The 22,489-nt window shown below is 53.7% G+C and overlaps 1 protein-coding gene and 1 long non-coding RNA gene across 3 annotated transcripts; one reads left to right on the top strand and one right to left on the bottom strand.

The window, feature by feature from the left end:
• Positions 1-1,364: 1,364 nt before the first annotated feature.
• On the bottom strand, positions 1,365-5,501 carry LOC118906921. Its single transcript, XR_005022621.1, has 2 exons — positions 4,081-5,501; positions 1,365-3,623 (listed from the first exon to the last, which is right to left on the bottom strand). It is a non-coding gene; the product is annotated as an uncharacterized LOC118906921 (long non-coding RNA).
• A 150-nt stretch (positions 5,502-5,651) lies between these two features.
• On the top strand, positions 5,652-21,752 carry RAB35 (RAB35, member RAS oncogene family). 2 transcript variants are annotated; one of them, XM_036874874.1, is made up of 6 exons: positions 5,652-5,826; positions 11,251-11,301; positions 14,510-14,633; positions 19,128-19,252; positions 19,341-19,465; positions 20,773-21,752. In XM_036874874.1, exons 1-6 carry the CDS (start codon positions 5,775-5,777, stop codon positions 20,899-20,901), a joined length of 606 nt encoding a protein of 201 aa, XP_036730769.1. In that variant the 5' UTR covers positions 5,652-5,774; the 3' UTR covers positions 20,902-21,752. The 2 variants fall into 2 exon arrangements, with proteins under 2 accessions (XP_036730769.1, XP_036730770.1); XM_036874875.1 differs by lacking the exon at positions 19,341-19,465 and having other exon boundaries at positions 5,656-5,826; positions 20,773-20,879.
• Positions 21,753-22,489: the final 737 nt, after the last annotated feature.

Raw genomic sequence — 22,489 nt, 5'->3', positions numbered from 1 at the left:
ACAGGAGGGGCCAGGAGCCTGTCCCTGTTTTATGAGTACAGCTGAGGTATGGAAGGAAAGGAGCGTCTCTGAGGTTGTGTGGCCAGTTGACTGCAGAACTGGAAAAAACCCACATTTCTTGATAACTCTGGTCACCAAGTCCCAGGGCCATACTATAAAAATACTTTTGGAAGGTGGATTTAACAAAAGAAACAGTCAAGTTCTTGGCGTGTGGCTCTCTGGAGTGACTAGGTTTCACCTTTCAGAAGAGGTGGAGCTCAGTTATTTCACTGGGTGGTTCTGAGCTGCTAGGAGGGTTCCCTGCAGGCTGCCCTGGTGGAAGGATAGTGTTGATATTAACAAAGCTTAGGAAACTAGAAAAACTGGTCCAAGGATTATTAGCTCAGTGGGATTTCTGGGTGAGACTCCTGAGTGTGTCCGCATGGAAACACCAGTCACTTTGTGATGCTGCTTTGAGCTCTCTGGTTGAGATGGCAGCCTGGTTGTAAGCTACGTTAGATCTTTCTTACCATTTAGATTCCCATAAAAAAGGGAGGTGGGAAGCTGGGTGCAGCAGTATCTAAGCCAGCGTTCCCCAAACATTTCTGCTTCAAGACTCCTTCACACTGTGAAAGATGATGGAGGACCCCAAAGGGCTCTGGCTTATATGTAATTTGCCTACTGATACCATCTTAGACATCAAAACTGGTCAACTTTAAAAGCATTATTAATTCGTTTAAAAAGAATAAATCCATTACATATTAGCATAAATAACCATAACAAACATTTTTCCAAAACAAAAGCCATTTTATTTATTTATTTATTTATATTTTAAAATTTATTTTTGGCTGTGTTGGGTCTTTTTTTTTTAACATCTTTATTAGAGTATAATTGCTTTACAATGGTGTGTCAATTTCTGCTTTATAACAAAGTGAATCAGTTATACATATGTCCCCATATCTCTTCCCTCTTGCATCTCCCAAAAGCCATTTTAATGAGGAGAGTGGCATTGCTCTGCATTTTTGCAAGCCTCTTCACTTCTGGATTCTCATGTCTCCTGCATTCAGTCTGTTGCAACGTCACATATCATGCAGGCGCTGGAAAACTCCACTGTACACTTGTAAGGAATGAGTGGAAAAGGCAAATGACATCTCAGTATTGTGAAAATGTTTCAACTTCACAGATCCTTTGAAAGGGTCATAGGGAGTCCTGGTGTCCCCAGCCCATACTTTGAAAACTGTGATCTAATCTCGAAGATGGGAGAAAAATCCTACTGAAGGGTTTAGTGGGAGGGAGTCTGACCCTGAGTTATAGTGAGAGACCCCAAATTTGGCCCACACCTCACAAAATGCAAATTCCAAGAGAGTTCAACCAGATTCTTTTTCTTTTTTTTAACCGGATTATTTCTGATGTTCCTTCTAACTCTTTAAATTCTATGTGCGGTTTCACTTTAACTGAACAGAAACCAAGTGCCTACCATGTGCTAGTCCCCAGTGGATATCAGGATGGTCCCTGCGATCAAGGAACTTCATGGTCACTTGATTTGGGGGGGCTACCAAAGGGCAGGGCAAGGTGATTGCCAAGTCTCTTGATATGGCCTCAGGCATGCAGGTGAGGGGTAAAGGGCCAATTCCCAGTCCCATCAAAGGGAGAGACCAGATGGTTCCCTTTAGTCCTTCCCTCTTGGACCAGCATGTTGGACGGTGCCCCATCCCACTCCTCATTTGAAGTCCGACATACATTCAGCATACCTGCCCTCTCAATTCTTGTTTACACCCAATTCCCCCATTACATGATTGCAGCATATGCTTCCTCCTTCGATACCTATTTCAGCAACTATAGAGTCCATTGCTGACCAGTCTGAGTTGTGGATTTCACAGGTCCCTGCAGGCCTCCGCCGCACTGGCCCTCGGTCTCTCCTACTGCTACCCTGAGGCACCTCAGGCGTGAGGGTCCCTCTCCTTTACCCTCAGCCTCTGACACCACACTTCTTTACTCTCCTCTTTGCCAGTTGAGCTTTTTAAAGTGCTCCTAACCCATCTTCCTTCCACCCTTACTGCTCAGTCCTTACTGTTCACTGGCTGCCAATCCTCTACCTACGCTATCCTGAAAAATACATTATTCACCCCACTGTTCTCACCAGCCACTCCATCTCTCTTTTCATTCACAACCAAACTTATTGAATGAACAGTATATACCCACCCCTCCACGCCATCACTTTCTGTTCTGTAAACCTGTGTACACTCCTGTCCCCCTTACTCCTTGGTTTTTCCTTTTAACACGTATTATTTGCATTCTCAGAATGTAAGCTCCACAGAAGCAGGGATTTTAAAGCTTTATTTACTGCTACATCTCCAGCTCCTCCGTCAGTGCCTGGCACACAGTAAGCCCTCAAATGTACGTTGACTCATCTTCCCCAATTGTACCATAAGCTCCCTGAGGGTGGGGCTTTGTTTTGCTCCTGTTGCCTCCTCAGTGCCTGGCACCTAGTAGGCACACAATACTTACTGAATTAGCAAAGGAATCCAGTTGTCAGGTAAATTTTGTGATTTTTATTTTATTTTTTGGCTGTGCCACGTGGCTCGTGGGATCTTAGTTCCCTGACCAGGGGTCAAACCCGGGCCCATGCAGTGGAAGTGCAGAGTCCTAACCACTGGACCACCAGGGAATTCCCTATGTGATTTTTTAAAAAACACTAATTTGGTCGATATCTTTTGCATACTATCTTTTGCATCTGTCTCTTCCTGCTGTTACCTCACACCTGGGGTTCGGCAGTAACCTTTAAAGCTCTGCAGCTGAAATCCGTCCTGCATGCTTGCACCAGATAACTTTCCCCAAAAGATTTTGATATTGCTCCTCTGCTCAAGAACTTTCAATGCCTCCCTATTGTAGTTTCTAATGTATGAACAGGTGGTACTGCAAAGCTCATCTGTAAGCTGGCTGTTCAGAACAGTGGAACAAAGTTTTCCATCAGTGGCACATACTGCTACTTAACTCAGATCACAAAAGTTTATGTCTATTTCTAAATATAGACTTTATAATCTAGCTACCATAACATAGCTCCAGTCACTGAATTGTAGTTTAGATAATTTAAAACAATGCTTCTAGAGGAAAATGTGCTCACAGTTTCATTTTTGGGAGCCAGGCACACATCCTGGCCTGCAGGGGATTCTCCCCCAAAGCTAAAATAGATGATCCTTACGGCTGTGACAGCAGCTATCTAAATACACCTGCCATTCACAGCTCTCTAAATTCCAATTCCATCATGAAATCTTTATGATGAAATCCTTTCCCCATCATTCTAGCTGAAAGTGATAGCTCTCCTCTGAAGTCTAGGCTGCTTGACAGCTATTTCCTCTCTTGTATTGTCTTGTATATTTTATTTCTCATGAGTGTGTCTTATCTCTGATGAGACTGAAAGTTCCTGGATGGGAAAAGCTCTATCCTATAGTCTGTGGCACATAATAAATAGTGAGTACTCATTAAATGGCTACTTGAATAAATGAAGGAATTAATGCCTATTGCTTTCCAGAAGGCAGGCAAGTCAGGAGTCTGGTCTTCATAATGGCCAATTCTGTTCTACTTCTTCGAAGTATCCTACAGCCCTGATATCAGGAGGCTGCCTTGGGCATGTGTGCTCGAGTCTGCAACAGGAAATGGCCGAAAGCATGAATGAGTCAGTGGAAAATGACCTTGCTTTAACAGCATTAGTTACTGTTTATCACATGCCTATATGAGCCAGGTAATTTGCAAACGTATCTCTAATCTTTATAACTATGCTGAGGAAACTGGGGCTCTGAGACATTGTGATGTGACTTTTCCAAAATCTCAAAGCTTTTAAGAGATGGAGCCAGGATTCCAAAGCATCTGAACCAAAGTCTCTCTGATTCCAGAGCAGGTTGAGAAGATGATCTAGAGTGACCTCCTGCCTCACTGGCTGGTCAGGGGAGGATGTGCTTGCCTGGGGAATACTCTGAGGCTTCTTTCTTCCCTTATATTTCCTAAAACTGTTGGATCAAAGGCGATCCCACTAACCTTTCCCAGACCAAGAAGAACCATTTTTTCAGTGATCATATGAATAGCTCCCCTCCCAGCTAGTACCTTTGGATCCCAAGTCCATATTCTTTTGCCATCACCAGGCTGATTCTCAGCTCCTGGAAAAACAACTCAGAGCTTGAGTCAGACACTCCATGTGCTGTTCAAGGATCTTCCCTGCAACACTGTTTATAATAACAAGAAATTATAAACATGAATGCCTATCAACAGCAGAGTGGTTAAATACCACCATATGATGGAGTGCCAGTACCCCGCAGCTGTGAAATGACAGAAGGTTTAAGTATGTTGTTAAAGAGAAAAGGCAACTTACATACACATGTGATTGCACAGGCAAAGAAAATTCACTGAAGGACATTTATGCATTCAGAAAATATTTGCTAAGCATTTTAAGGTATCCAAGAAACTTACTAACAGGGGTTACCTGTGAGGAGTGGGTCTGAGGGAAAAACAGTAACTTGTGCTTTTGGTAAGCTTTTGTACATTTAAAAAAACTCCACAAGCACTATTTTGTATAAAGTCAAGATAAAAAGAAGTTTGAGAAAACAAGTAGAAATATCCAACAGGTACTTGACTAGAAAGGGACAGGGCTGTACAGAACTCATAAGTAACTTAAATTTTTTCCCTGCAGTTCTACAAATGAGGATGGCGGTAGGCGCATCCTACTTTTAGTGCAGGTAGGAACTTACTCTAAAACCGGAAAAAAAAACCTAGGGCTGATGATAAACCGAATACCGCTTAACTTCTGCGGCCCAGGTCTTCCTACCACGCGGTTTGGAGAATTATTATCTGTAGATGGTGTGCAACAGAGGCCGCGGGAGCTGCTGCCGTCGATCCCAGGGGTGCATCTTACACGCCGGGTCATTCATCTCCCAAGCTCTGCGTCAAGCTGGAAGAGACGCTGAATCTGGAACCACCCACCCCGCTTTACCAACGGGGCAACTCAGGCTTCAAGAGGTCACAGGGCTGGGATGTGACTTCGCCCCAGCGCTGACGTCAAAGGCCACACTCCTAACACGCTACGTCCCGGCTCCTGTGCTGTAAAACTCCGCAGCCTCCAGCCGCCTAGGCGTCCTGTCCACAGCCCCGGGACACGGTGGAAGGCCCGGAGCCAGCACCCCGGAGGCAGAGTCCAGACAGAAGGGAGCGAAGTGGCCGAGTCCCCAGTCCCGAGAAACCGGGAGCTCGGCCTAAGAGCCGCCCCACCGGTCACTGCCTGCCAGTCTTTCTGTCTCCACAGCGCTTGCGAGTCTTGAAGAAGCGAGTCCCTCCCGGGCCACGGCCGGGCTTCTCCGGCACTCTCGGCTTCTTGCAGTTAGGTTTCGATCGCAGCTCCGCTCTCCGAGATTTCCGGGCAGGGGGCCGCGGACGGCTGGCGGCGGCGACGTTCACAGACGGGACGCGGCGAAGACCGGTCAGCGCCCGCGAGACCCTGCCAGGACGCATGCGCCGTGCGTGAGCGCGGAGAGGGCGCGGCTGGCCGCGACCGCGGCTGCGCAGAGGCGGTGCCAGGCGCTGCGCCTGCGCAGTGGCGGGGCGGGGCGGGAAGGAGGGAGGCGGTGGCAGCGGCGGCGGCTGCTGAAGAGGAGGAGGAGGAGGGGGGAGCGGAGGGAGGTGTTTCTGTCAGTTCCGGCTGTTTGTTCGGGAAGTGGATCCGCCGCTGCCGGAGCAGCCCGGAGGGAGCTGCGGATCGCGAGGCCAGCACCGACCCCGCCTGCTAGCGCTCGCCTCCCCCGCCCGCCATGGCCCGGGACTACGACCACCTCTTCAAGCTGCTCATCATCGGCGACAGCGGTAAGGGCCGCAGCGGCCGGAGGCGGCGTCGGCCCTGCCGGGCGCGGCCCGCAGGAGCCTCGGGGAGGACAGGCGGGCGGGGAGGTGCCGGCCCGCGCGGGGCGGGCGGGGCGGCCGGCGGCCCCAGGGGCGTGCGGAGGGGCTCCGGGCCGCGCCGAGGTGAGGCTGGGGTGCCGGGCTGCGGAGCCGGGTGCGCGGGGCTTGGGGCTGGGCGCCCGGTCCACTCGCCGCGCCGGCCCCTGCCTCACGTATGACCTTGGTCAAGTCGCGCGATCTCTGGAGTTGGAGGGACCCGGGTTCAAGTCCTGGGACTACCAGCTTCCTCACTCTGACCTTGGGCGAGTTGTTTCGCCTTTCCGAGCCTCAGTTCCCTCATCTGAGAAGTGGGGACTTGCGTCGCTGGGTGGTGTGAGTATTGGATGAGATACAGCTGGAAAAGTGCTTAGCACTCGACCTGGCAGAAAGTGAGCTCCAGGTAGATGTTCGCTGTTGATGTGTTATCAGTAGCCTTTGTAAGCCTCGGTTTCTTCCTCTGTAAAATGGGCATATTCCCAGAACCTGCCTCATGGGATTCCTGTGAGATTTAAATGAGGTAAGACAGGCAAAGCACTTTGCTCAGGGCCTGGTACATTCCTGCTGCATTATTACCTCTGTATGTTTCCATTTCCTCATCTGTAAAATGGAATAGTAATAGGATCTGCCTCACTGGGCTGATTGAGTATTCAATGAGATAATGCACACACAGTGTTCAGAACAGAGCCGGGCACATAGTGAGTGCTCAGTGTGTGTTTGCTGTTACATACTGTCTGGTAGACGGGTGTTGGAGGTGGGTTGGCCAACATTACAAAAGTGCTCTGACCATTTATACACTCCTGTAGAGCTCCTAGCTCCCTCTCCAGTGCCTAGTGCAGTGCCTCACACCCAGTAGATGCCTAATGTATACTTACTGGATGAATGAATGAATATCAAGTGTCTTCAGAAAAGATAGGCTGGTTTCTGAGAAAAGGTGGAGGTTTTTTTTTATTAACACTTATTTATTTATTTATTTAGGCTGTGCCGGGTCTTAGTTGCGGCAGGCGGGCTCCTTAGTTGCAGCATGCGAACTCTTAGTTGGCGGCATGTGTGTGGGCTCTAGTTCTCCGAGCTAGAGGGAGGGATCTAGCCCGGGGATCGAACCCGGGCCCCCTGCATTGGGAGCGCGGAGTGTTACCCACTGGACCACCAGGGAAGTCCCAGGGTGGAGGGTTTTAGAGGTGTTTGGAGTGTGGCAGGTAAGCAGGTTTATGGGGTGACCAAGGGGTCAGGGAGGCAGGCCCCAGGAGGTTTATGGGAGCATAGCTGAGGTGTTGGGATTTTATGATGGGGAGGGAGGCTTGGGAACGTGCCAGACTTATAGACCAGACCTGAGTTGAGTGTTGGCAGCAGTGTCATGTTACTGGAGGCAGAGGCCAGGTTGGTGGTGGAACCCATGGCTTGTTAAGGAAAGAGGGGACCAAATCAAAGGGGTTGTCAGACCCTGATGTGGGAGTGCTGTGACAGTGTCATAGCTGGACCAGGAAGGTGGGTGGGTCGTGGTCTCACCATGGAGCCGGGTTGGGACGTGGCTGGTGGTTTGGATCAGGTGAAGGGTGGCTGAGGCTTCTGAGGCTGCTGGTGGAAGGGAGAAAAGTTAGGGGCTAAATAGGGAGATGAAGAGTAGCTGTGGCTGGGGGAGGAGTTAGAAAGGTGGAGGAGGATGGATTCATTGTGATTTGAATGAAAGAAAACCAGACAAGCTGTGTAGCCTTGCTCTTGGAGATGGCCTCAGGCATTTCATGGGGTCCTGAGGTTTATGCCTTTCAGGTTTTGATTTCAGCCCCCACCTTGGTTCTGAGGGGCTGGCACCAGGGTGATTTCTCTCCTTTTCGAGTTAAAGTCAGGCTACCATGGTCAGGGTCCCTATCCCTCTGCAAGACATCTGGGGCCTGTGTGTTGATATACAAAAATGAAAAGCATAAGCTTAGCCAGAAGATGCACCCTATTGGCTTTTCTCCCTGGTGAAACCCAGGGGATGGTTTTGGCCCCTTTCACTGTACATTTTGCATGGTGTATTGATTTTTCACTCAGAAGTTAGGTGTGGGAGAAGACTCACTGGGTCAAGATTTATGTGACCTGGTTCCTTGTTCAGTCCGAGTGTGTAGGACTACGTTGTGTAGAGGAGACGGATGTTTTACAGTTTAATTTCTCCTGACAGTGAGCTGATACTCAAAGCCCAATGTTTATGAGGCTGGGAGATGGTAGCCATTGAAGTTCAAACTAAGTTTCGGCAACTGAGCAAGGAGACTAACATCACGCCCTCCCCTGAACCTGGCTCCTTATGTGATGATTCCTTAAGGTTTTTCAAACGGTTTCATAGACACTCTCTCATTTGATCCTTACACGTTGCCTGTGTGGTTTGTCAAATAAGGAAACTAAGGCTCAGAGTAGCTGACTGTCTTGCCCCAAGTCACACAGCTCTTCAGAGGCAAAGCCAGGAGTTAATGCACATGATGCTTTGTGAGCAGCTGGTGTGGGGCCTGGCAAACAGTAGGCCCTCAATGAGTGTTAGTTTCTTTCTGTATAAATCTAGAGCTCTTTTTCCCACTCTGCCACATTGTACATGCTTCTGGAATACATCCCCTCAGATTTTGCAGCTCTTGTTTGTGCCTAAGTTTGTATACTTTCTCTTATGCTCTTCTGACATTGGCTCTGATTTGTAACAGCATTTCGTCCGATCCATGGGGCCAGCCAGACTCATCCTTAGAACCCGGAGGCTGCAGTGGCTGTTGAAGGTCTAGTTGAAGCTTTCGACCTCACAGATGAGTGAACTGAGGCTCGGGGGGGGTGGGGTGACCTGTCTGAGCCTATACAGGGAATTAGTTCCTGAGCCAGGAGTAAACCTGAGAACACTTTACTCAAAGGTCTAAGGGTCTCCAACAGTCTAGAACTGAAGCAAAGAGGGATGAGGGAACTAGAGCCCAAGGGAGGAGCACAGCCAAGGGTGGGGGCTTCTGTGGAGGCGTTTTGAGGACCAGAGCATCTGTGTAGGGCAAGAGGCAGAAGGCAGGGGCAAGAAGGAGTTTGATGCAGGGAGAGCAGTGGTGACTGAGAGTGGTGGGTAAGGTTTCTGCAGAGAGAATCTGTCTCCCCGCTACCAAGAGGCATCAAGGGCCAGGGCCTGTGCTCTCTGCAGGGTCGAGGATGATGGGGCTGGCCTCTTGGGGTGTGTGCTGGACATGGCCCTTGGAAAGCTGTTGACTTCGGCTGTGGTTAAGGCAGATTGGTACCCCTCACTTCCTCCCCTGGGTGGGTGCTGCAGGGTGGATGGTAGCAGCGTGTGTTCCCAAGGTGGCTTCTTTAGGGATATTTAGGAAACGGTGTTTCTCTGGGTGGGTTTCCCTTCCTTTCAGGGGGAAGAGCAAGGCCAGAGGTGGGTGCTGGCCTGAAGCAGCAGTTGACATGGTGACTGTAGTGGTTTTGAGCAGCTCTGCAGATGAGCTTGGGGTGAATGAAGGGCACCCGGAGAGGCCAAGCTGGGGGGACACCTGCTTCACGCAGAGAGCACCCCCCGCCCTTAGACGTATGCGAGTCAGATACCATTTAACTTAAAAAAAGGATTCTGCCACCCCCCGAAAGTTTGACCACCACTGCTTGGGCTCCTTTTACTGCTGCAGCCGTAGCGTTGGGTAGCATGGCTGTCTGTGATTGGCATTGGCTTAGTCATAAATTCACTAAACAGTGTTTTGTTGGCCCCTACTGAGTGCTGGGCCCAGCTTCCAGCCCCGTGAACGTGCAGGGCAAGTGGAGCAAGACCTCCTTCCTAGAGGAACTCATGGCCCAGTGGCCCAGACACAAGGTTTTTGCTGAGTAAGCGGGCCAGGAGGCTCCAGGAGGAAGCAAGGAGCCGGCGGAGCCGACGGGGTGTTGGCGCTGGGCAGAGCGCCGTGAGGGACTAGCCCAGGACTGGGGCTCTCCTCAGGCTGGGCAGGAAGCCTCGCAGAGGAAGTGGCCCCAGCGCGGCAGGCTGCGGCTGAGCGGCGGGGACCGGGGCCGCGGCACCTGTCTGCTCAGAGCTGCGCCCAGCCTGTCTTCAGGACGGTCAGACCCTGGTTCACTCCATGAGACAAGTTCTGGGCATCGCTGGGCGACTCACCCACTTGGAGAGGTCCCCAGAGGAGATCGTCAGAGAGGACTGCCCAGAGAGGACGCCGGGGTCAGCCGGGGATGGGGCAGCAGCAGCTCCCTCTGAGTATCTGGTGAGCGCACGGGCTCCTCCCCACAGTCAGGGACACACACTCAAAGTTCGCTCTCAGCTGGGGGTGCAGGCGTGGGGTCTGAGACCCTGGGTTAAGATCTCCACTCGTCTAGCTTTGATAGCACTGCTGCTAAGACTCTGACAGGCATGGGACACAGGAGCCACTTTGGGTTTTTTTGTTCCACTTCCCGAAGCAGATGCAAGAAGACCTCCCAAGCAGCACGTATTGGCAAGAGACGTGGAGCTCCAGGGTGGACAGCCCTGGATTCAGATCCAGCTCCACGCCCCTGCTGAGGCCCCTAGACCAGACGTGTAGCTTCTTGGAGCCTCAGATACCTCATCTTAAGAGATGCAGCTGGACTTGCAGGAACATCCAAGCGCCGGCCACACGCAGTGCCCTACGTGTGCTAGTGCTTTCCTTCTGTGCTCGGTTGACCCAGCTGGCTTTGGGGGGGGGGGGGGCGGGGGCGGGGACAGAAGGACTTAGGGCACAGGACAGGTGCACCTGGAGGCTAAAGCTGCCGTGTGTTGAAGTAAAGGGAAGCCACCCTTACGAGGGTTCTGCCTGTTCTTGGAACAGGAGACTGTGGGAAGTGAAATGGTCTGAGCACCCTGAGCTGTCGGGCTGAGGGGTGTCAGGCGGACGCCCCCCTCGCCGCCCATGCAGCCACCCGTGGCATCAGCCGGGGTGAAGGTGGCCGACAGTCGGTTCGAGTTGTCTGCGCCTCACTTCTTCGTGTGCAGAACAGCCCTGAGGATCTCCAGGGTGCTTTGCAGCCAGGCAGCCCCTTGTCTGTCACCAAACCGAAGCTCCATGCGTGACGTGCGTTTTCCAGGGACTACGTTCTAGACACACCTTGGGACCAGTATCACTTGGTCGGCCTTCCCCTGCTTCGTGTCCGTCGTTGGGTCTCTTCCTTGGGGTTGCTGGGCCTGACCCTCACACGGGCCCAGCTCGTGTCTTACACTGAGATGGAGGAAGAGGTTAGAGATCCAAGGGGAGAGGTGTTCTGGTGCCAGGCTGGTTGGGGAGGGATATGGGTGCTGCTGTGCCTCTGAAGAGTTAGGACTCGGGACTCTCTCCCTGAAGAGGGGTAGGGGTTGGAGTGGGGACCCGGACCTCCTCTCATCTCCTGCTTTCTCCCCTGCAGGTGTCGGCAAGAGCAGTTTACTGTTACGTTTTGCAGACAACACTTTCTCAGGTGAGTGTGTCCCTGGGATGCTGCCGGGTGTTTTGGTTTTAACATCCCTTCCCCTGGCGCCAGAACACCCTGGCCTCTGCCTAACATCAGAAAAGTCCTCATTCTGATTGCCAGACAGGGAAGGAGGAGGAGGGGGCGTAGGTTAGAAGTCTCTGTGGTCGGTCTTCATCTATCTTGTTCAAAAAAATCCTTCTGCAGGCCCATCCTTTTTCTACTCAGGGTCTTTTTTGTGTCCTAACATTTAAAAAAGAAAGAAAAAACGACAAGTTAGGACATGCCTGTATAAAGTGTCAAACGGGAAGGCTCAGTACAGTGAAAAAGGAGCGCTGCTCCCCGCCCCGACCTTGGGTGCCCTGGTAGCCTCTGCTCAGCGTGGTGTGTCTCTCCCTCGACTCCACACGCTGTGGGCCGGCCACTTGCCTTCCCCTCGGCATATCAAGGACCATCCTTGCACGTCTACATGCAGACCTGTGGTACTTTTGAATGGCTGTGCAGCTTCCTGGGCTGTGCAGGGATGCACATGGTCCATAAACAGTGTTCTTGATGCGTGCATGCTTTCTGGTTGCCTCTGTTTTAAGTGGTGCTGTATTTCTTGGGACACACTGTGTTTATTCTTGCATAGAAGTGGAGTTACTAGGTCAGGGGGTATGTGCTTTTAAAGTTTTCACAGGTACTGCCAGTTCGCCTTTCACAGAAGCTGTACTAAGTTGAAGGGGTCTAAAGAGCCCCTTGTCAATGCTGATCGGTACTAGGTCTTAGTGGTGTTCATTTTTGCTCAGCTGATAGGCAAAAAGTGCTGCTCGTTCAATCTTGTGTTTCCCTGATCACTGGTGAAGTGGGGCACATTTTCATTGGTCGAGCACACAAGGTTCAGTGCAGAGGCTTCGGGCTGTCTTGGCCTCTCTGATCGAGGACTGATGTGTGACTACCTCTGGGAATTCCCGTGATGCAGTTGAGGGGTGAGCTTCACTTAGGAAGTGATTACGTGGTGGACACCTCTCTCTTGAGGGAGGGAGAGGTGGGTTTCTCCTGACAGTGGCTCTGCACACCCCTGGTGGCATGACATTGGAAAGAGTTGTCTTCTCTATGTGACCATGAGTGTGACCGAGTCTCAGCTCATCTTTAGAAGTGGGACTGATCCCCATCCCTCCCATGTAGGGTTACTGCGAGGATTCCCCAGGACTAAGTAATCTCTCAGTAAACACCAGGGGTTTGTCGTTGCTGTTGTCTCCTGTTCGAGAATGGTGACTAGTGGGCACTTCTCACTGTGCTGGAAAACATTCCTCTTCCTCCTTATGTCCCTCTGACTCCCCATCCTGTCAGCTCTCAACTCTTGGAGGGTTCTCTTCAACCTCTCTCCTCCTTTCCATTTCTACTACCAGTTCAGACTGCTGTTGGTTCTAGCCTGAAGCATTACAGCAGCTCCTGCCCATCCCGTACCAGACTGCTGAGTTCATCTTGCTAATGCATGTCTCTGGCAGGGTTTCCTCTGTTTAAAAACCTCAGCGGTCCTCTCTTAAGTGAGCAGAGTTCACAGCAAGGTTTCTCCACTATAGCACCACTGACGCTCTGGGCCCTGTAATTCTTTGCTGTGGGGACTGTCCTGTGCATTGAAGGATGCTGAGCAGCTTCCCTGGGCTCCACCCACTAGATGCCAGCACCCTTCCCCCTCCCAGTTGTGACAACCGAAAATGTCTCCAGACATTGCCAAGTCTTCTGGGGGGGGAACTCAACAATCCTCTGTTGAAAACCACTGGCCTTCATAATCTATCTTCAGTTCACCTTTCCAGGTTCCTACCTCATGCTGTCTGTTCATGCTTTTTTGTGTTTTCACTAGCTCGCTCACTTATTCAGCCATCAGCTGTGTATCAAGTGCCCACAGCACTAGGTGCTGGGCTGCTCTCCTTGGTGTAATCCAGTCCCCGCAGAGAGCCAGATGCCGCCTTGTCCTCTGTGCTGCCTCAGTTCTTTTCTTCTGGGTGGGATGTCTTTCCCCCCGCTAATCTCAACCTTTGAAATCATACCTATTCTTTCAAGCCAGGTCTAAATGTGACTTGCGCCCGAGAGCCTTCCTTGATCTCCACCCCACTTTGAACTTTGACCTTTCCTATCCACTCTACACACTTGATAGAGTTAGTTGTGTGTGTGTCATGTCTGCGGCACCAGGTCACACTGTCAGCTCCAAATGGAGTGAGAACATGGGCTCTTCTAGCATTCGGGCCTTTGTAAGCCTGGACAGGACTATTCTGTTGCCAAAAATTCTCTTTAACTCCATCTTTCACACAGATGCCCCAAGAGAGCTATTTACAATGCAGCTCATGCTTGGATTAAACCCTTCAATGCCTCCCTGTCACACACACAAGAGAAAGTCCAAGCTCTTGAAAATGGCACAAAGGCCAAGATCTGGCCTTGCTCACCTCCACCCCCAACCTGCCTCCCTCCGTGTGCTTGACCTCAGGCCGCTCCCCCCACACACCACTGCTACGTTTGCTGCTGTCTCCTCTGCCTGGAGCAGTGTTTTTCAAATTGCAGGTCGGGACTTAGTTTTATTTTTTTAGTTTTTATTGGAGTATAGCTGATTTACACTGTTGTGTTACTTTCTGCTGTATAGCAAAGTGAATCAGTTATACATATACATATATGCACTGTTTTTTGGATTCTTTTCCCATACAGAGTATTACAGAGTATTGAGTAGTTTCCTGTTTTATATATATAATAGGTCTTTATTAGTGATCTATTTTATTTGTACATAGATATATATATTTTACATATAGTAGTGTGCATATGACTTGTTTATGTTTTAGGAAGTTAATTTTGTGGGTCATTTAAAATGTTTGGACTAGAAAAGAGAAGCCCGGAATGCATCATAGGCTCCCACCGTTCCCAGGCCACAGTGCACGTGTCCGTGCCCCGGCCACTCTAGTAGAGAGGCATGTCCCCTCCCCCCAGTCACGTCCCCTGTTTTATTTCCTTTGTGGCACTCCTTGCTCTTGAAATTGTCTTCTTTATCACTTTGTTTCATTGTATCCTGTCTGTTGCCCTCACCTTGGGGCTCGGACTTCGTCTTTTTTGTTCAGGGCTGCGTCCTCCAGGCACTTGGAGCGAGCCGGGCGGGGTGGGATGGTGGAGCCCAGGGTCACCTGTGCCATTTAGGGCGTGGTCTGACCAGGGCGGCCTGTGGGCCCTGCTAACATGTGTGTGTGTGCAGGCAGTTACATCACCACGATCGGAGTGGATTTTAAGATTCGGACTGTGGAGATCAACGGGGAGAAAGTGAAGCTGCAGATCTGGGACACAGCCGGGCAGGAGCGCTTCCGCACCATCACCTCCACGTGAGTCAGGCCAGCCCTGCTCCCGCTCAGACCCCTTGCCACCGACATTCAGACACAGTTGAGCCACTAGTGCCGGGTCACGATAGACATGCCACTGGGACGGGCCCCCGCGTCTGTTGGGAGGTGAGCTCCTTGCTGGCTGCAGTGGGTGGCGTCGAGTGGGGCCCTTCCTCTTCCTGAGGCTGCAAGAAGAGGAGGGGGTGTGGCGTGGCAGCTCTGGGGCGGGCGGGGCAGCACGCGCCAGTCCGCTGACCCTCTGGCCTTTGGTTCCTTTGTCTTTAAAATGGGGTAGCAGTGGTGATGTTGGCTTCGCCAGGTGGTGAAACACTTAGGCAATGACAGTGCTCTTGTTAGGTGTCAGCTGTGACAGCCGGGGTCGTGGGGTCAGCCGTGCAGGCTCCCGTCACCACCCTGACTTCCGGGAGGGGGCTTCTCTCTGCTGGGAGGCCCGGAAGGAGCACTGGTAGGTGGGAGGCCGTTGGGCGGCCCCTCCTCTGCCTCCCCAAAGCGGTCTGCTGGGAACCCAGCTCACGCTGAGGGTTGTCCTCCTTTGCTGCTGCAGTACCTTTGTGATTCTTAGCTGTAAACAGGAGGGAAACCTAGCTGGAGCTCCAGACCGCAGGGGTCCTGTGGAGTGGCTGTTGGTTAATGGAACAGGTTCCAGGAAAGAGCAGGGCTATGAAGGCAGACACTTGGGAATTTACATTTTTGCTCTGCTTCAGTTTCCCAGAGGGCTTGTCTTTGGGATTTGCTTTAATGCCGAGTCCCGTGTGCTTGGGGACATCCACGTGTGAACATGGATGATGCCACTGAGCTCCCTGCAGCTGGTACTCTCATCATCCCTGTTTTACAAACGAGGGAGCTTCCGAGGGTGTCCTGCTCCCTGTGATGGGCAGCGTCTGGGCTCCACACTGGGGTGTGTGCAGAGCAGGAGCCAGCGCCTGGCCTGGAGTAGTCGCTTCTTCCATCGGCCTCTCCTTTGCCTTCCCCAGCAGAGCCTGTGTGAGTGGGGCTCTTGGGAAGGCACGAGGAAGTTTTGTCTCCTCCCGGCAGGGTGAAAGTGGGGCAGACCCCCGGCTGGCCACCCATCCAGAGGCGGCTCAGGATCTGAGGGGTGGGAAGTGTGAGGGCCGAAAAGCCCCCACGGTGGTGGCTGGGAGTGTCGGGGTGTCCAGGGGTGCCGGCTGGGCGGGTGGGTGGCCCTGGTCAAGGGGCTTCAAGGGGCCAGAGCCTGAGCAGGCCTGGAGGGGGGGGGCTTCTGTCACTGGGCCAGCCCTGTGGTGAGCACACGTGCTGTGATCTGTGACTCCCCAAGACCCCGGGGGTCCCCAGTCCTGGGGGCTGCCCAAGGCAGGTCTCTGCAACTACTTCCCGATGAGCTGCCTGAGCCCCCTTGTGTCTTGGCAGCTGCCAGTGAGGCCTCAGCTAAGGAGGGCAGCTGGGGTCAGGGGGGTCCTTGGGGTAGGATAGACATCATGAGCTTTGGGCAGCCCAAGCATCTAGGCCTGAATAAGACCAAGACCTCTTGTCGGGGTCGGGAGGAATGGGCACTGACCCCAGATATCCTTACTCTGGGCCGGGACTGTCGCCAAGGACTTTACCTGCTTCATTTCATTTAATCCTGATAAAAAGTCCTGTGAGTATCTCCAATTTACAGACAAGAAAACTGAGGCCCAGAGACGGTGAAGTAACCTAGCGTGCTTGGTTAGGAGTTGAACTGAGGTCTGGCTGATGCCAAAGCTCTTGCCTTTAACTGGTCCACAGCCCTGCTCTCTGCTGGCCCTCCACCGCCAAGGGACTGGGACTGGGGCTGAGGCAGACGGCAGATGCTCTGGTGCCTCCTGTGGGTTAAAACCAGTCAGGGAATTCAGGGCACCCGAGGATACTGGGCCTGTGGCCACAAGAAATGCTCCAGGCAGGGCAGTGGGGCGGGGGAGCCTGAGACCTTTCAGCAGAGAAGCACGGCCCTGCCCGGCCGGCCATCCTGAGGTCAGCTCCTTCCAGGGCGTCGGGAAGAGGGTGAACTGCCTCCCTCATCCTCTGGGGGAGAACTCCCCTGCCTGCAGGCAATTTGGGTCTGCACGAGAAGGGGGAGTGCCGCACGCTGGCCGGCCTGCCTGGGGGCTGAGGGAAGGAGTCTGGAGTTTGTTTCAGGAGTTTGTTCTCTTCCAAGGATTGGGGCAATCTGGGGGCAATAACGTGGCCTTTTCTGATTCAGGGCATTAAAAGAAAAACTAAAATTGCATCCTGTTAGCCTGCTGAGAACGCCCTGTTGTCCCCCTCACCGTTTCTTGCCTCCTGGTGGCTGGGGTTCACTGACCCTGAGCTGTGGCTGGGGGCGCGGGCTGGGGTGGGGTGCTGAGGGCAGAGAGCGAGGCGGAGGCAGGGAAGCCCCTTCCGTACCTGGCCCTGGGCTCAGGCCCAGGCTGTGACTTGCAGCAGTTCACTCCACTCAGCCTTACGTCCTCACTGGTGATGTGGTGACCCTCCTGTCTTGTACCAGGTGTGGCAAAGATCAGTAAGGTCGTGGGTGTGAAGCACCGGTGCTGTGCTGGCATAGAGCCAAGTTGTGGTGCCTGGCCGTGATGACTGATGGAGGAGGAGGTGGAAGCCCAGCACGCCGGTGCCCTCCTCGCCCGAGCTCTGAGCTCCGGACTGGTTCTCTCGGGTGACACCCCCTTGCCTGGGTCCCAGAGAAGGCGGAGGGTCCCGGGGAGCAGTGGGGGCTTGTGCTGGGGCCGCGGCTGTAGGCATTTCTTGGCATCTTCAACTGTCTTCAGCAAAGGAGGGTCTGGAAACACAGTCCACTGCTCGCATGTCCTTTGCTGGCGGGGGACAATCATCTGTCCTCACCAGTTCCCGGCATGCTCTCCTGCACCTGCTCAGGTGGGTGTCCACCAGGTGGACCCAGGTGATGACCTGGTGCTCTAGGGGGCAGGGAGGGGCAGGGCCTGGATGGCTTGATTGTTCGGGCTCCCCAGGGCAGGGCGCTGTGTCCCCAGGAAGGCAGAGTTGCAGGCAGATGAAGCTCCTGGGGGACATCAGCGGGTGTCTGAGGGTGGAGGGCCAGGGTTGCGAGAGAGGCTGGGCTTTTCTCACTGCCTTGGTGGCCGGCCTGGGGAAGCTGCTGACATTGCTGCCTGCCATGCTGTCCCTTGGTTTTCTTCCATCTGCGTCGGGGGCCCAGATTGTCACTGAAGGAATAGTAATAGTGATAATAAAGAGCTGGCCCTTGTGGAAATATGTATTATCTCCTTAGTCCTCACAACCACCCCAAGAGTTAAGTCCTAGTACCCCCATTTTACAGTTGAGGAAACCGAGGTGCCATGAGGTGCACGCAGTAACCTTCCCAGGGCCCCACAGCCTTTCATAGAAGGAGCTCGTCTGACCTGTGTCCTGTGATCGGGCCTCGACTATGAGGAGTCGGCCAGAGTGCTGATGGGCAGGCAGGTGAGAACACAGCTGCACCTGCCAGCCTGGCCGGCTCCATCCTCGTGCAGCCTGTGGTGCCTCAGAACCGCCACCTGGGAGGGGCCGCTTTCCTACGGGCTTGGGGCCCTGATGAGCCCCGGGAGGGCGGAGGCGCTATGGGCTGGGTTGGGGGGGAGTCCCCGTCTACCCGTGAGCACGGCCTGTTGCAGGCAGTGGTTCTTACCCTCGTTGTTCTCAGAAGCCCCTGGTGAGTGAGAATCTCTGCAGCGCTGGGTGATGTGACGTGTCAGGGCAGGGGGTGTCACCTGGCCGCTGGGTCAGTGAAGGCTCTCTGGAGAAGTGTGAGGCTCTGTCCTCCTCTTCCTTCCAGGGTTGATGTCCTCCATCTGTCCTCCTGAACCATGTGAGTGAAGGGGGATGCGGTGTCTGGAGGGGAATGTTCACATCCTCCTGCCTTGCAGACCTTCCAGCTGACCTTAGGCACCGGGGTCTGTGCTTTTGGATGCGTCCTGATGCCCAGGTCATTTCCATGCCCTACCTGCCCCCCGGCCTGGATGAGCCTGGAGTGGCAGGAGAGGAGGTGCCCACCTGCACCCAAGGGGAGTGAGAACAGACCTTGGCAGGCTTCACAAGTGGTGCGTGTTCTTGGAATGGCATTTTACTATGACAGATTTGAGGACAGTAAAAAGTTTTGAATGTTAAAAAGAGGACAGTGGTAATATGTCAAATGCGAACATTGCCTGAATTTTAAAAATAAAACTTCAAAGAAGTTTCAAGCTGTTGGCAGCCTCTGAACAGTTTGGTTGGCCACCGCAGGGCCGAGCGCTCCCTACTTACCGTGCCTGGGGCACAGCATGAGCAGCAGTGCTGCCGGCGTCCTACCTGCTGGCTGGGCTCTGGATGTCCAGCCGAGGCCGGAGGGAGAGGAGACACCGGGCGTGTTGGGGGAAAGCACTCGCCCCTCGCCGTTTCCCAGCCGCTGTCTGGACGCGGGCAGGCGGGTCCTGTGAAGGGGCTACTCTTGTTTAGGCTGAAGCTCTGACGCAGACCCTGGTCCTACAGGTATTATCGGGGGACCCACGGGGTCATCGTGGTCTATGACGTCACCAGCGCTGAATCCTTTGTCAACGTCAAGCGGTGGCTTCACGAAATCAACCAGAACTGTGATGACGTGTGCCGGATACTAGGTGAGGCTGGACCCAGCAGGGTAGACAGTGGGGTGGAGGGTGGCAGGGTGTTCCCACGGGGCTGGGTTGACCCTGCCTTGCCTTGAAGTGGGGAATAAGAATGACGACCCTGAGCGGAAGGTGGTGGAGACAGAAGACGCCTACAAATTCGCCGGGCAGATGGGGATCCAGTTGTTTGAGACCAGCGCCAAGGAGAATGTCAACGTGGAAGAGGTGAGGCCTGCACCGGAGGGGCGGGGGGTGAGCGTGGCCCAGCTCTGCTCCACCACCATGGCCTCCTTGCCCCACCCTGGCCTGCCCGGGGCATCCAGGTGGCCGACAGAAAACGTCACAGTAACGGCCGTTGATTGAGTGCCTCCTGTGTGTGCTAGGCCTTGAGCTAGGCTCTCTACAGGTGCCACCTCATATCTCAACAGTCCTCTGAGGTAAATTAGTCCCATGTTTCAAATGGGAAACAGGTTCCAGCTCGTGAGAAGCTGAGTCAAACTATGATGTGCTCCACACCACAGTCGTGCACGGTGTCCACTCGGTCCTCTGCCTCCCCGTCCCTCCCCTGCCCTCCCCACTGTCACCTCTTCCTGCTCTCTGGCTTTCCTTGGGGCCTTGGCTTCCTGCAGAGACCAGCTAGCTTTCCTGTGGCCTCCAGAGCTTGCTCGGGTGGGTGTCCGGGTGAGCCCCCTGAGGCTTCTGGGGATGCACATCCCCTCAGACTGGCTGGGCCTCTGGACCAGGGCAGCCTCCTGTCACTTAATGCTGCGGCTGCTGGAAAGCGCTTGTGAGTCTTTGGAGAAAAGCAGGACCTTTTGCCACAAGCCCAGGCTGGCTGCCCTCGTGGCTTCAGGAGGGTCCTGCCCGTGGGGTGTGGAGCCCAGGGGCACCGAATCCCCTGCATCCTGGGCTCAGGCTGCCTGATGGCAGGGACCCCGGGCGCCCGCGTCAGGCTAGGGTCACAATGTGGGCTTTTCCACTTAGGGGCCTGTGGCAGGGCCCTGAGTCCTCTCCACGCTCCAGTGTTCCTTGTGTAGATTGATTGGGGTGGGGTGAGAGCCTCTGCCTCCCGGGTTGCGGGAAGGAGTGAAGCAAATTATGTCACGTACTTGCTACCTTTCCCGGGAGTGGAGGAGAGCTGTGGGGTGGTCTTGGGGTGGTCCGGGGAAGGTTCTAGGCAGGGTGTGCAGTGAGGTAGCATGGAGTGGGCCGGCTCTGGGTGCTTCTGGTCCGTCGCAGGGGCACCTTTATCTGTGTTGTCCGGAGTCCAACTGAAGGAAAAGGGTTTTTTCTTCTTTAAGAGAAAGACTGGAAAACCCCTTCCCTGAGACGTAGCTCAAAGGTCTTTGATGTTGTTCCTTTTTGACCTTTATAATTCACCACCTCCTTCTAGATAGGGTTTGAAGATACACATACAAAAAAACTCACCAGTAGAACTAGAAAGCTGGGTCCGGGGAGGCAGGGAAGTGGCCACGCTGTGATGGGGCCTCCACGCTGGTCTGAGGCCCGCCCTGCCTCCCTCACCCTCACAGATGTTCAACTGCATCACAGAGCTGGTCCTCCGAGCAAAGAAAGACAACTTAGCGAAACAGCAGCAGCAACAACAGAACGATGTGGTGAAGCTCACGAAGAACAGTAAACGAAAGAAACGCTGCTGCTAATGCCCCCAGCCCACTGCAGAGACTGCCCTGCGGCCACTCCCCCCGCCCCAGGCCAGGGGGCTCCTCTCCTCGGGGGACACTGTTTCGTGCCGTTATTTAAAGAATTCTCTCCACGTTTTTGTACCGGGAGGCGCCATCGGCACTTCCTCCCCTCCCCCCTTGAGTGCCAAGAAGGTGTTGGACAGCCTGCCCTTCCCTTCTGGCGCCCCTGCCCCCCGGCCAAGGCGCCTGGGCCCGGCGAGGACGCTGCCAGCCGAGCGGACTGATTAACCGGAGTTTGTACATAATGTATATTGCTTTAACCAGCGCATCACCCTTGTCCTGCTCTGGCTCTTGCCTCCCTAATGCCAGCCTGCTGCGACGCCCCCTCCCCACCCGACCCCAACTTACTGCCAGCAGCTTCCTGAGGGGACAGGATTACGTTCTAGACATACCTTTTGCCAACCTGGGCTGGTGAAGTGGGCTCCACATGACTCGTTCTCTCTTGCAGGCTGTCGGTGTCTGTCCCTGGCATGTAGGGGCTCACCCCTGTCCAGGGCCTCTGCCGGCCCAGCTCCCTCCTCTCCCCATCCCGTCCTGTAACCATTCTGGCAGCTGGGGAAACCTGGCCTTGAAGTGGGCCTGGGGTTCCCATCAGAGGCCTGGCCCTTCATTTCCACAGGAGTCACTCCTGCCCTTTGGCCAACGGATTTCTTGTCTTGCGTTCCAGATGCCTCTGAGCTACAAACCCAGGGGAGCCGTGGCTTCTAATTTATATACCAACCTGTTTTGGTTCCAACAGAAAGGTAGGGGTGTGTTTGTGCAGGGATGGGCTTGCAGGGGGACTAAGGAGCATCATTTTAACAGATAAAGAAAAATGAAGCCAAATCAAATGAATTAAGTTCCTCATACTCTTTTCTCTTACTGAGGTTTGGTTGGCACAGCAGCAAAAGTTGTGGCTGCCCCACTTTGGGTCCAGTGTTTTCAGAAAAAGTGAATGGCTTCCTGTCGTCGTGGAGCTGGGCTCTTGGCTGAGCGGCTCTGCCTTCCCGGTGGTTTGTTGGTGGGAAAGGAGGGGCCTCCCACCCCGGTCTCTGTCGGTCCAGGGCCTCCCGCTGAGTCCTGGGTCTCCGATGCAGCCCCAGGCACCTTTGAGTGTGGGAGTGGGTGCCAGGGGCCGCTGGGCTGTGGGGACGATGTCTCTGAGCTGCACGCAGGCAGCCCTGGATCACTGACAGGACTGTTTTAGTACAAAGGTAGCATGAGGATTTCTTAGTGAGTGGGAAGGAATGGCCGCTGGGGCTGGGAGCCGGCTCTGACCCACCGTGGTGCCCTGGAGGAGGAACCAGGGTCGTCTGCACTTGATGACTGTCACCCCCACCCCCTTGAGGCGCTTCATTCACCTTTCCCCTAAAAGGATCACGTAACCTGGGAATAATTTATTTCAACACCATGATGTGTTTTACTAGATTTCCTTTCCTAGGTGATTTCCAGGCCAAGACCTGATTGGACAATCACATCACAGATCTCACTGCAGATCTTCCATGTCACTGTTGATGGGGTTTCAATCAATAAAAACTGGGGGTTTCTTCTTCTCCACTTCCCCAAA

This window comes from Balaenoptera musculus, chromosome 14 (assembly GCF_009873245.2).
Source record: "Balaenoptera musculus isolate JJ_BM4_2016_0621 chromosome 14, mBalMus1.pri.v3, whole genome shotgun sequence".
NCBI classification, from domain to species: Eukaryota; Metazoa; Chordata; class Mammalia; order Artiodactyla; family Balaenopteridae; genus Balaenoptera; species Balaenoptera musculus.
The sequence above is the reverse complement of the archived record's forward strand: the minus strand, read 5'-3'. Positions and strand labels throughout refer to the sequence as shown.